General features: G+C 43.5%; 1 protein-coding gene across 3 annotated transcripts in view; it reads right to left on the reverse strand.

Moving 5' to 3' along the window:
• Positions 1-9,654: 9,654 nt before the first annotated feature.
• The window catches only part of Ube4b (ubiquitination factor E4B), a 110,033-nt gene continuing 106,193 nt past the window's right edge, over positions 9,655-13,494 (reverse strand). For all 3 annotated transcript variants that reach the window (XM_076861336.2, XM_076861335.2, XM_076861334.2), the window contains 3 exons: positions 12,142-12,316; positions 11,325-11,471; positions 9,655-11,025 (listed from right to left, as the gene is read on the reverse strand). In XM_076861336.2, coding sequence (XP_076717451.1) covers positions 10,964-11,025; positions 11,325-11,471; positions 12,142-12,316 — 384 coding nt within the window. In that variant the 3' untranslated portion in view covers positions 9,655-10,963. The remainder of the gene's footprint in view (positions 11,026-11,324; positions 11,472-12,141; positions 12,317-13,494) is intronic.

Raw genomic sequence — 13,494 nt, forward strand, 5'->3', positions numbered from 1 at the left:
ACATAAAGATGGGATTTGTTACATATTGGATATTCATATAATATAATAATATAATTTGGCCAATATCATTCCCTAGTGTGTCCTTTATTTCATTTAATCTTCACAGTCTTATAAAAATATATCATTTATTGTTGCAAATGCACTTAAAAGGAAATTCCAGAGAAATTGTGGAGACTGAAAAATGCCTCCCCACATTGGGTCCTAATTCCTGGGAATTAGGATGCATAAACACCACTTTATGTAATTTGTCAAAAATTATCAAGGTAGCTCCTAAATGCAATCACAGGGATTCTTGGAAGAGAATTCTGGTGACACACATAGGAGTGGAGAAGATAGCGTGCCCATAGAGGTGGGATTCGGAGGGTGAGGCCACAAGCCCAGGAAGGTACACAGGCACCAGAAACTGGAAGAGTCAAGGGACAGATTCTTCCCCAGAGCCCAGGGGGCTGAGCAGTCCTTAAACACCTACATTTCAGCCCAGCAATACTGACTTTGGACTTCTGGCCTTAAGAACTATGAGAAAATAAATAAATTTCTATAGTTTTAAGGAGGCTGTTTTGTGATGATTGCAATAGCAACTCTGGAAACTAATACCAAGGTAAGTCATTTATTCACGATCCCAGTCAATAGTTGGGGGGAGGGCCAAGTCCAGGAATCTCTGGCTCTGAAACCACATGCTCTTAAGCATAGCACCCGATTCCCATTATTGTACATAAAACAAACCAACAAAAAAAATTGACTAAGTCTTAACCAATGAAGAAAGAAAAAAATTCTGAAATTTGATATTGATGGAAGGTGACATTCTAAGTGGCCTCTTCAACCAGATCCCTCCTCTCTTTTGCAACTCAGTTTTAGAGATGTTGCTTTGGAAGTCCATTCTCCCACATTTTACATCAAAGTCAGGTCATAGCTGCATCACCGCCAAGAATGTGTGCACTTCAACAAGAAGACGCAATCTGTAAAAAGAGAAAAGATGATATATTTAGTTCACAGCTAAAGAGATTACTTGGCAGTGGATCTCAGGCTCTTAATCCACTCCTGGCAGTCAGAGAAACAGAAGTTGCTTATCTTTTTAAAATATTTGTTTTCTCTTATCTCCTTCAATTGGGATTCTGTCCTCAACTTTCTCAAAAGGCAAATGAGGGCTGGGGGTGTAGCTCAGTGCTGTAGTGCTGGCCTGGCATGCTCTAGGCCTGGGTTTAATCCTCAGGACTGCAAAAGGAAAAAGAAAAATGAGTAACTAAGAAACTTGATTTTTATTCCCCTCAGTTGCTACCTTCCTGACTGAGCTTCCAAGCATGTTAACTAAGTGCAAAGTTGAGATTTGGGGTTTGACTTTAACCTAATCTAGGAATGAACCTACATTTTTTTCTCTATAGAAATGGAAAGTCAGTTCAAACTATTAACATTCATTAAATATTTCATTTTACACTCACTCAATTTCTCTTCTTCCTTTATTCTCTGTGCTAGGGATCAAACCCAGGACCTCATGCATACCAGGCAAATCCTCAACCTTTGGGATAAATCCTCAGTGCTTATAAATTAATCAGCTCATGGCCCTAATCCACCAACTTTATTCACCTTATGTCTTCCCAGTCTTTTGTTTTATTTGCGTTTAAATGGATATGCACAGTATTAAATAAGTGGGCCTAATAGGAGGATGGTCTGCAATGCTCTAAATTTTCATCCCAGATTTCTGGGGTACAAAGCCACCAACGCAGGGAGATCTGTGGACAAGGCTCCCAGCTGCCAGAGCATTTCTCTATCATCCTAAAGAAATCCATTGAAAAAGAAAACGTTTTCCTGCAGCCCAAGGCCAGGTAGGTTGGCATGCAAGGGAAGCAAAACAGCCTCCTAAGACAAGTGTCTCCAGGGACAGCCAAACATTTACATCTATAGCATTTATATAAACAGCCAACTCTGCACTTATGGCTAAATGTTAACCCCATTTATTAATAATGTGCTTTTCTTTACAAGAGCTCAAAGTTAAAAAAAGAAAAAAGCAAAGAAAGAAGAAGAAGTCATTACATCAGCAATTTCCTCCCACCCTTGAGACACGAGTTCTTGACAGGTACCATGTATGTGAGTTCAGCGGGGGTGGGGTGGGAGGGATTAAAGCCAGGAATGCTGTACCACTAACCTACATCCCCAGCTGTTTTTTTTGTTTGTTTGTTTGTTTGTTTGTTTTATTTTGAGACAGAGTCTCACTAAGTTGCCCAGGCTGACTTCTAACTTGAGATCCTCCTGCCTCAGCCTCCTAGGTCACTGTGATTACAGGTGTGCACCACTGCACCCAGCACCATGCATTTTATAAAGAGGTTGAAAGGTAGAAAAACAATTTCCAAAGAGCTATAAACCCACCAGTGGAATGGAAAAGACCAAAGACCACGTGACCAGCCAAGCTGTGACCATCATTCATTTCTCTATGTCTGTCTCCTCACTCTCACACACACGTGCACACGCACACAATCTGCACCAAAGGAGTTTCAGGATCACCCAGTTGGAGATCCCATGTTCTATCACAATCCAGCATGCCTGCCCACTTCCTGCCTTTCCATTAGTGGCAATTTCTCCAATGTGCTTAGCTTTCAACAAAACAACATCAATTATTTAAACCACCATAAAAGGTGATACATGATACAAAAGGACAGAAGATTTAGAGACTGTCTGCTGGAAACCAGCAATGCCAAGATTTCTCTATCCATCCCAGGATCCCCTGGGACTTGGAAACGACTAAAGCCAAGCTCTTGCCCATGTTTTTTAATTCTCTAAGACAAAACACCCCCAAGAATAGCTTATAGCCACTTGAGGGCAGGACGAAATGGGTGAGCCCCCATGTCTTCAATTAGCAGCTCTGCAGTCACAGGCAAGTGATGTAACCTCCCTGAACTTCAGTTTCTTCATCTGGGGAAGGAGATGGATAATCCTATCTACGCTGGGGTTCTTGGGAGAAGTAAGTGGAGTTGTAATCCACCACTGAACCCAGCCCAGGAGAGAGCTGAGTGGAGCAGGAGGCAGAGGGCTGAGGAACTATGCGGAGATGGAGACGTGAGTGAGCAGACAGGTGGCTGGGTTCTGGGAGGGGAGGTAATGGTAGCTTGGAACAAAAGATGGGGTGTGGTTGTGGGTGGAGGGGGAGCTGGGAAGAGCTTCTGGGACATAACCTAGATTGGAATCAGCCCAAGAGCTGTCAGTATGTGACATGGTAATAAGAGAATACATGTGTTGCTGGAAAGAGGGACGAGTTCCAAGGCGTGTGGACTGGGAAGGGCCCTGAATGTGGAGGACTGGGTGGGAAAGCCATGCTCCTCTCACTTGCTTTTCCTCTCTCGCATTTTGTACATACTCTTCATTCAAAAGATTAAAAACAACAAACAAACAAAAACCTCTTCAGGCTCTCATACCACATCCATAGTTTTAAAATTAGAGGACTATATTTTGATGTGGTTCATCCCTCAAAAACTCCTGTTGAAATTTGGTTCCTGGCCAGGCGCGGTGGCACACATCTGTAATCCCAGTGGCTCGGGAGGCTGAGGCAGGAGGATCGAAAGTTCAAGGACAGCTTCAGAACCTTAGCAAGACCCTAAGCAATTCAGTGAGAACTTGTCTCTAAAGTACAAAAAAAGAGCTGGGGATGTGGTTCAATGGGTAAGCACTGCGGGGTTCAATCCCTGGAACCAAAGAAAGAAAGAAAGAAATTTGGTTCCTGATGCAATGCAACAGTGTTGAGAAGTGCTGAGAACGTTTTTTTTTTTTTTTTTTTTTTTTTTTTTTTTTTTTAATTGACCCAGGGGTTTCTGTCACTGAGCTACACCCCTAGCCCCTTTTATTTTTTATTTCAAGACAGGGTCTAAGTTACCCAGGCTGGCTTTGAACTCGTGATCCTCCTGCCTCAGCCTCCCAAGCGACTGGGATTACAGAAGTACACCACCACACCCAGCTAAACCACTATTTTTTTATAAATCACTCAGACGCAGGTATTGTGTGACATCAAGAGAACATGGACCAAGATTTTGAGAGAGCTGGTCACTCCACATTTTTGAACGCACTAAATGCCACTGACCTGTGCACTTGAAAATGATTAATTGTATGCTCTGTGAATTATACCTCAATTTGAAAAAACACCTATAAGTAAAACATAGATATAACAATACAATTCAGAATTTCTATTTTCAAAAAGGAAATCACACAAAGATATAAGATGCAACTCTAAAACTGACTAGGAAATGTAATTCTAGAAAAATACTAAAAAACAACAATAAAAAAGAGTTATCTACAAGGCATCAAGAAAAAGGGCAGGAGAGCAAATACATTAGGATAGGCAGTTTACAGAAGGGAGAAACCTGCATGGCTGGCTGTGTTTTCAGACAGCTGCCACAGGCCCTGGGGATAGAACCCGGTTTTAGCAGGCAGGAGGCCCTGAGTTCCATCCTCAGCACTGAAAAACAAAACAATAAGCCTAAGAGATCTCCCAGCCTTCATGCTGTTCTTAAAATGCGACATTGACACCTCCCATTGAGGAGAGGGACCTATGTTCCCTTCTGGAAGCCTAACCTTCCTGTGTCTGTAGCAGAATCACATTATGTGATTTGGGGGCTGCCAGGTCAGAGCAAAACAGCTTCTCGCTGGTCTTTATAGAGTGCCAGCTCTTGGAACCTGGTCATTATGCTACTTGTGGAAATCAGGTGGCAACAGAGAGGTCACATGGAGGTGTGCCAGCCAACATCCAGATGTGACTAGGAAACCTTCAAGGGGTCTCCAGCCTCAGCTACCACCAGGATGCAACCTCTTCTGTTCCTGAGACCTGCCTAGCTGAGCCCAGCCAGCCGGAGCCACAAGACGAGGATAAACTTAGGTTCTGTTTTAAGCCACTAAATGTGGGGAATCTGGTCAGCCGCAAGATTCAGGTCCTCAGAATTGGGTGCCCATGTGACAAAGCGTAATGTGTGTGGCACTGGTTGGGACTGAGTGGCAGGTGGAAGGCAGAATTGCAGTCAGGAGACTGAGGAAAATGAGCAAACGTGGCAGGAAGCTGGAGGAAGGGGGACCCTCGTTCTCAGGTCGAGGAGATTCTGTCAACCCTGCTGCCTGCGACGTGGAAAAGAGTGAACTCCGTGATCTGGGTAAGGAGATTCGGAAGCAGAATAGTAAAGGTACATGTGTCACTCCGTTTCCTGTTGCCATCACCAATGCCTAAGTTAATCAACGTAAGAAGAGAAAAGCTTCATCTGGGGTCCATTCAGTCCATGACAGTTGGCCCTGTTTCTTGGGCGGGGGACGAGGTACACCTCAGGGCGGGAGTACACAGTGGGATAACGCTGCCTTCCTTATGGCCAGGAAGAAGAGGAGAAAGCAAGTGGAGGGGCCAGGTCCCTCAAGCCCCGTGGAGGGCCACCCAGTGACCTGAAGACCTCCCACTAAGTTCCGCCTCCTAAAGGCCCCTATTTGCCAATAGTACTGCTACCCCAGGGAACAAGCCTTGACCGCGGGGGACCCTGGGGGACCGCAAGCTACTGCTTGACTTTTCATCGTCTGTAGATAAATGTGAGCAGAACTAACAGGTGGTTCCAAAATTAAGAAATGGAGAAATGGTTTATTTCTTTTGGGGGAAAACAAGGTATATACAGTGGGCCAGGTGTGGGGATGACAAACCCAGGGATTCTTTCCAAGTTCTACTTTAACATGGTATCTGGACCCCTAAAGCAAGAATTCTCAACCTGTTAGATTCAACACGTTCTTTTTCTATATTTTGGTCCTGGGGGTTGAACCCCGGGCATTCTACCACTGAACCACATCCCCAGCCCCTTTATTTTTGTATATTGAGACAAAGTTTCGCTAAGTTGTGGAAGCTGCCTTGAACTTGTGCCTCCACCTCCGGAGCCACTGGGCTAAAGGACATGCACCACCACACCCAGCCAGCACTTTCCTTTTTATAGTCAATACTCTTAACTCTCCCTTCCACTATCCTGAAATAAAATTCACTTAAAAAATTAATATTTTGCCTGGCATTCAACTGTCACGTTGGTGGGCAGGAACTGACTCAAGATGCTGTGAAATCTGATTTTTTCATTGGATTGCCCCAAGCACCAACAGCACTGTTTCACAGAGGCATTTTGAAAATAAAGTTCAGAGAAACAAAAGCTATTTCGGGAGGATAGTGAAATTGCACTGCATCTAAAGGGTGGGGTGGCTGATGCCCTCCTGTATAGAGCCACCAGAATTTTCAGTTGATGGAACAGCATATACCATGTATCAATCTATGGCTTCATCTCCCAAGAAGCAGGACTGACGATAGTCATCTCAGCAATCATAGGTTGTTTCATTCAGTTCTCTGTGGACTAGTAATCTATTAATAACTGAGCTCTTCTTTGGGGGTAAATATTTACTTGATTAGTACAACTAGTTGACTCGTACAGCTACCACCAATAAAGCAATCTTCACCATGAAAAAAAATTTTTCTTGCCAGGCGTGGTAGCACATGCCTGTAATCTCAGTGACTCTGGAGCCTGAGGCAGGATGATCTTGAGTTCAAATCCAGCCTCAGCAACAGTGAGACGCTAAGTAACTCAGTGAGACCCTGTCTCTAAATGAAATACAAAATAGGGCTGGGCATGTGGCTCAGTGGCTGAGTGCCCCCCAAGTTCAAATCCCAGTACAGAAAAAAGAAAACATTTTTTTCCTTGTGGGGCTCAGGAACCCAAGTCAGGGCCTAGCCCATGCTGGGCAAGAGGTCTACCTGTGAGCTGCTACACCCTCAGCAGCCAGCTGCAATTTTGAGAAAGGCCAAGGGGATGAGCAGGAAGATCCGTTAGGCTCTTGGAAAACCCAGGAGAGCCCACAAAGACTCAGACCAACAGACCAAGGAACAGAGCGGTGGATCTGGTTGCTGAATTCTGGGATACATTTTTTCTTTTTTTATAAGAGATTGAACCCAGGGGCACTTAACGACTGAACCACATCCCCAGACCTTTTTTATATTTTATTGAGAGATGGTCTAAGTTCGTTAGGGCCTCACTTAAGTTGCTGAGGCTGGCTTTGAACTCATGATCCTCCTGCCTAAATTTCCTGAGCCCCTAGAATACACTTTCTAAGTATGGCTGAGAGCCCTGTGGAGAGACTGAATGGAGGGGAGAGCCCAACAGGTGTCAAGGACGACTTCAAGGGTTTTGGCTTGAGGGACTGGGAAGAATGGAGTTGACATTTCTAGAGATAGGAGACCAAGAGGAATAAGCTGGGGTTGACATGTAAAGATTTCAGGTCACAGGTGATGAAGGCCTATTAGACATCTGAGATGTCCAGTGTCTGTAGTCCAGAGGGGACTTGGACTGGAGATGCAAATTTGAGGTCTACCATGAGTGATTGGTAATGAATCAAAGCCATGAAATTGAAATAATCCAACTGTTCAAATTGAGGGTTAGGTCTAGAGTGGACCCCAAGAACAAAGCACCTTCCAGAATGCTCTGCCGTTTCTCCTTGGGCATTCTGGACCATTTCTGGAATACTGCCATACAGGTCAGGGTCTGAAGCCAGACAGCCTAGGTTCATGTGCCAGTTCTCCCACATTCTCCTTCACATGGTTGTTGACTATCATGTGAGTTAATAAATGTAGGAGAAGGTCACAAAGAATATGTTCATGAATCACAAATTATCAGCCAACCTCAGATTGACTTCCTGCAGCTCACAGCTGGCTGATACTAACACCACACATAGGTTACTACAGAAGTTTCCTTCAATCAAAAACTCGCCTGGTCAGGAGGTGCCTATTTAGGTCACTTTAATATCCAATAAGAACATCATGCTGTTCACTGTTTTATGTACATAACCCGGAATTACTTAAAGGGAACAACACATGTGCTCAGTTAGTTTTTCAAAAGACATTCTACCAACTCCTTTTTAGATCCCACACACCAGTGAGTCACAATACACAAGAAGTTATTTTAATCGTCTTTCCCTCAAGAATTGTTTCTCTTTTGCTGATGATTTGCAGATTCTCTTTTTTCTTTGACAATTTTTCTTTTTGTCAAGACCTTCTTTTGAAATATTCTGGAATTTATTTTAACATCTCTAATGAAAAGATTGAAGGCAAGTCTGAGTTTCTGCAATATGGTCACCCTGAGACTCTAAAAATGGAAAAGCAAAGCATTTTCATTCTTGAGAGTCTGGCAAGAAAATGACTTCACCCACACCCTGTCCTGGCCCCTGCCCCAGAGGTCCTTGAAACCTCAAAATTGTGAATATTCAAAAAAACCCAAATGCACATGGAGGTAGAAGGCAGTATCTTGTTATATTCATGGGGGATGATTGGGGAACTCAAGTCACAGATTCTGTGCCTCCTAAGAGTTTATAATCAGGTGGAGAGGAAACAAGCAATATCCATTTGTGAGAGAAATAAAGAACAAAAATTAGGATGGGGATGTGGCTCAGTGGTAGAGCACTTGCCTGGAGTGTTTAAAGCCCTGGGTTCAATTCCCAAAGAAATAAAAACAGGCCAAGCACTGTTAAACATACAGTAAGCTTAGTAGAAAGTAAGTTGACAGAATTATCTGCATAGTAGGGTTATGGGAGATTTTCAACTTTCTTTATGTTCATTTATATTGTCTTTTATTAGAATAGATACATTGTACTTTTTAAAAAATATTTTTTAGTTGAAGTTGGACATATATCTTTATTTTATTTTTTAAAAATATTTTTTTAGTTGTAGTTGGACACAATACCCTTATTTTACTCATTTATTTTTAGGTGGTGCTGAAGATGGAACCTGGGTTCTCACATATAAAAGGTAAGAGCTCTACCGCTGAGCCACAAGCCCAGCCCACATTGTATTTTTTTTTTTAAATATTTATTTTTTTGGTGTAGGTGGACACAACACAATGCCTTTATTTCCTGAGGATCGAACCCAGGGTCTCACGTATGCAAGGCAAGCGCTCTACCTCTGAGCCACAACCCCAGCCCTACACATATTGTATCTTTTTAAAAAGTCAAAATGCGCTCAAGAGCAGTAGACACAAAGGTGAGGGTGCTGGTGCCTGCACACTTGCCACTCACCTAACCAGCCAGGTGACGCTCAGCAGGTTACCTAACTTCTTCCGCCCACGCCTGGCCTGTTTCAAACAAAACAGAGACCCAAAACAAAATAATAAATAGCAGTGTCCTCCTAGAGCTGGCACCATGAATGCAAAGTCCTTTGCATGGCCCCTTCCCACGTGGGAAGCTGTGGGAGTGCCTGTTGTTCTTGCTCCATAAGCTGCAGAGTCAGTCTGCAAACTGGAGCTGCCTGGAGAGACGCTCATGAAAGAAGTGTCTACAAAAACCTCTGCACACATGTAGAATACTGAACAGCCTCCTCAGACCAGCAAACTGAAATGAGAACCAAATGTGGTCTTCAAGGCTGACGGGAATGGGAAAGTTTTATTTTAAAAACAGCAACTCCTGGGCTGGGGATACAGCTCAGTTGGTGGAGTGCTTACCTTGCATACACAAGGCCCTGGGTTCAATCCCTAGCAACACACACACACAAACCAAACAAACAAAAATCAAACAACGCCTAATTGGCTCCAGAAAAGATGATTTACCACACACACACTCATTTGGTTCTGTTTACCCACCCCACCTTTTTATTTTTCCACAAAAAGAAGAGACTCAAAATTCCTTGTGTGTGTATCACCGTTTATTGTAGTTTGCGTTAGGAACTGAACAGAGGACATGGTCTGTGGAGGGGGAAAAAAGGAAAAGAAAAGAGAAAGTATGTTTTTGTAGACTTAATTTCTTCAAAACACTTTATGGTTTCAAATCCTTTTTTACCCCAAAGGAAAGTCAAGAATTCAAGTATGTTACTTGGGAGCGGTAATACAAAACGCCTTTGCCGTGTGCGTGTGTGTGGCTGGCTGTGAGTGTTTAAACAAGCACACCGACATCCACATTTCTTGCACCCTTTTTTGCTTTGGTAAGGCCAAACCCCAAAGGACACATCATACAAATGAACCCTGCCTCAAACTCAGACTCAAGGGTAGAGCAATTTATTTACCCTCACAGGATAACGGTAAAGGTTTTGAACTGACACACAGCATTAAAAAGACCAACCCTCACCCCCCAAAACCATCAGTTGCTAAGTCCTGATATCCCTCAGCACCCCCATCTGCTGCAATTGCTCCTTCAGTTCCTAATAGAGGGCTTGTTATAAGGACCAGAGCAACAGGATTCTCTCCATGTTGATTATAATAAAAAAATTTAAAAGGGACATCTCAAAAGAAAAAAAAAAAAAAAAAAAACTGAAATTCAAATTCTGAAAATATCTTGCCTTTTTTATTAATCATGTCATCTAACACCAATTAAAAAAACAAATATGAGAATATGATATAAAAATACGATCCCAGGATTAACACTTTGTCGCAGGCACAGTTATCTCACAGAATATATGTTTGGAGGGTGGGGAAAGGAATTTGTTTTTGTTTCTTTAAAAAAAAATCCACAGCAGTGCAAGTAGGGGCAGGAAGTGGGAGAAGGGAAAAGATTCTTTAGCAGCAAAATGTCCGAGTTCTCTAATCACAATCAAATCAACGGATATTGGATTAAAAAAAAAAAACAGAAAAAACAAACAAACAAAAAAAATTCAACAACAAAAGATGAAGGGGATGCTGCCCAGGCCCATTCGCCATCACTAAAAGACTTCCACTGCAAAAGCCCCAAATCGTGACATGGAAGGACATGCTTTATTACGCAAGCAACCATAAAACCTGTCCCTTGAGCTTTTGACTGTGTCTGTCACTTAAATATATGTACAGGAATGGGGCTCCTCTTCTCATTCATGTCCCTCCAGATCTCTACTGTTTGGTCACTGGGCTGGGCTCTCGGGAATTTGGCCGCATCTGGCCTCCGATGTTTGAGCAACAGTTGCACCGCGGATGCTGCTTCTGCCTGCCTCGCTGGCCTTGGCTGCTCCCAGCAGAGGGGGCGAGGGGGACGGTTAATGATCGCTGTTCTGTTTCTCTCTCATCCATGCCTGAATCTGTTCTTTCAGTTCTGGCACTGAGGGGAGAAGAAGAAAGGAAAATTAGTGTCCAGGTGGGAGAACTCTCCCTGAGATGAGGTTTGCATGGAAAGAAAACCGCTCATTGCCTCGTTTGCTGAAGCCTGCAGAAAACAGGACAGAACAGGAAGGGCCAGATGTCCATAGTGAAAAAAGACGAGCGCACTCTGTGTCTTTTCTGTGCAACAAGCCTGGCAGAGCCCAGACTTGGCCCTTCTCCCTTTCTGGCTGCCTCTGGTACGGTTCTGGCTGAGCTCCTGGCACTGAGGGCAACTGCAATGAGCTGTGCCCTCCCTACCTGGTTCCAGCATGCTCTCAGTCAGCGTCTGCCGGTTGAAGGGGTCGGTGGGGGAGTTCAGCAAGTGCCGCAGGATGATGGAGCGGTCCATGATGGTGCCGGAGGGCAGCCGCACGGGGTCAGTCATCAGGGTATCCATCAGAGGGTCTGAAGAGACAAAGCAAAATAAACTCTACCTGATGATAGGGGTTAAAACTGAAGAAAAACAAAACCAAGTCCCTCCCATCATCAAAAATATATCCATCATCAAAAATATATCACCACTGCCGGGAAGAGAACAAAGACCTGAGGGCAGTTATGCAGCAGGCCCCGCAGGGCTGGACCTCATCCGGACTTCTCAGAATTCTTTGAAAGCATGAGTCCTCATTTACAAAAGACAAAGCTATCCTTCAAATCTTCCAGACTTATGTGGTTTGAAATCAGGCTAAGGACATTTTTTCAATTTACACTGTGAACTAAAAATAGGCAAAAGTAATTTCAGACAGAGCCTTTCAAGAAGCAATGGTAAGCCATGTGTGGTGGTGCACTCTATAATCCCAGCGACTTGGGGAGGCTAAGGCAGAGGATTCTAAGTTCAAAGCCAGCCTCAGCAACTTAGCAAGACCCTAACCAATTTAGTGAGACCCTGTCTCAAAATATAAAAGGAATGGGGATGTGGCTCAATGGTAGAGCACGCCTGGGTTAAATCCCAGTCCAAAAAAAAGGCAGCACCTGTAGTGCATCATCAAAGAAACTGGAAGTACAGGCAGTGCTGTTAGCGTATATTTCAAGTAGACTCAGATCACAGTGGTCAGTGTGAAAAAGCCAGGCCACTTGCCTCTGAACTCATCCGGAGCGTCACTGTAGTCGATCTCTGCGCGTGCGTTCTTAGCCACTATCTCCTCTACTTTTTCAGCAAGAAGTTTAAACTTCTCTATTGCTATTGTGGATTTGATCCCCGCCTTCCGCATTTTTGAAATTACTTCTTCAAACAGTTCCTTGCTGTAGGATCTCTGCATATGAGGAAAGACAATGTAACACATGAATTCTGGATGGGAGAGCAAGTCCCAAGTATAATCCATCTGTGGTATCTCCCCCTAATGAAAAACCCCCCAAAATCACCAGGCACAGGGTGCATGCCTGTAATCCCAGCAAGTCAGGAGGCTGAGGCAAGAGGACAAGTTTGAGTCCAGACTCAACTAGGAGAGACTCTGTCTCAAAAAATAAAAAAGGGCTGGGAATGGAGCTCAGTGGTAGAGCACTCCTGGGTTCCATCCCCAATATCAAAAAAACAAAACTCCCCCCAAAAATCTCTGAATTCACATAATTTCATATTTTTATATATATATATATATATATATATATATATATATATATATTAGTTTTCTCTGTGCATTTGTAGCTAGATAAAACATAAAGGATTTTTTTTATAATTATAAATGCATAAAGACTGGATACTATGTGCTCAACTGAAAATGCTATCATTTATGAAGAAGGCTACAGGATTAAGGGAAATAGGGAGTTTTGACTTTTGAAGTCAGTGTGACTTCCTTTTAAATATAAGTTTAAATACTGAAGAGACACAAATTTTGCCCATCTCAGTTCCTGCAGAGCACTGTATTCTAACAGCCTATGAGAGGAGGGAGCAATTTCAGCTTTCTTCCTTAATGGTCAACAAGGTAAGAATAGTTCAAACTCAAAAGAAGCCTTCTCCTATCCACTACCGATCACTTCACATCACTTAGCTCAACACTGTCATGTCAGGTGCTCTGCTTATATGTGACCCATCCCAATAATACCAGTGAACAGGCCTGGGGGCAGACACAATCTATGTCCCAGAGGAGGGTGGCAGATCAGAGGTATCCACCAGGGACCCAGACAACTTGAACATCAATTCTAGCCCTACTACCCACCAGCTGTGTGGTCTTGGACGAGTCCCTAACTCCCCCAAGCCCATTTCCTCCAGTGAAGTGGGAATGGGAACTTACCTAATTCACTGCCATTACACAATATCAAAGTGTATCATTCCTTGCACTTACCACTAAAGCTGTGGTCACTGGTTGATTTAGTGACAATGATACAGAGAAGGGAAATAATTAAATCTGAGACCCTGGGATAGGACCACAATCTCTCATCATGTCAGCTAATGCCAAAGAACTCAGACAAGGTTAAGCCCCAGTGACCAAGAGAT

Source organism: Callospermophilus lateralis, chromosome 7, assembly GCF_048772815.1.
Source record: "Callospermophilus lateralis isolate mCalLat2 chromosome 7, mCalLat2.hap1, whole genome shotgun sequence".
NCBI lineage: Eukaryota > Metazoa > Chordata > Mammalia > Rodentia > Sciuridae > Callospermophilus > Callospermophilus lateralis.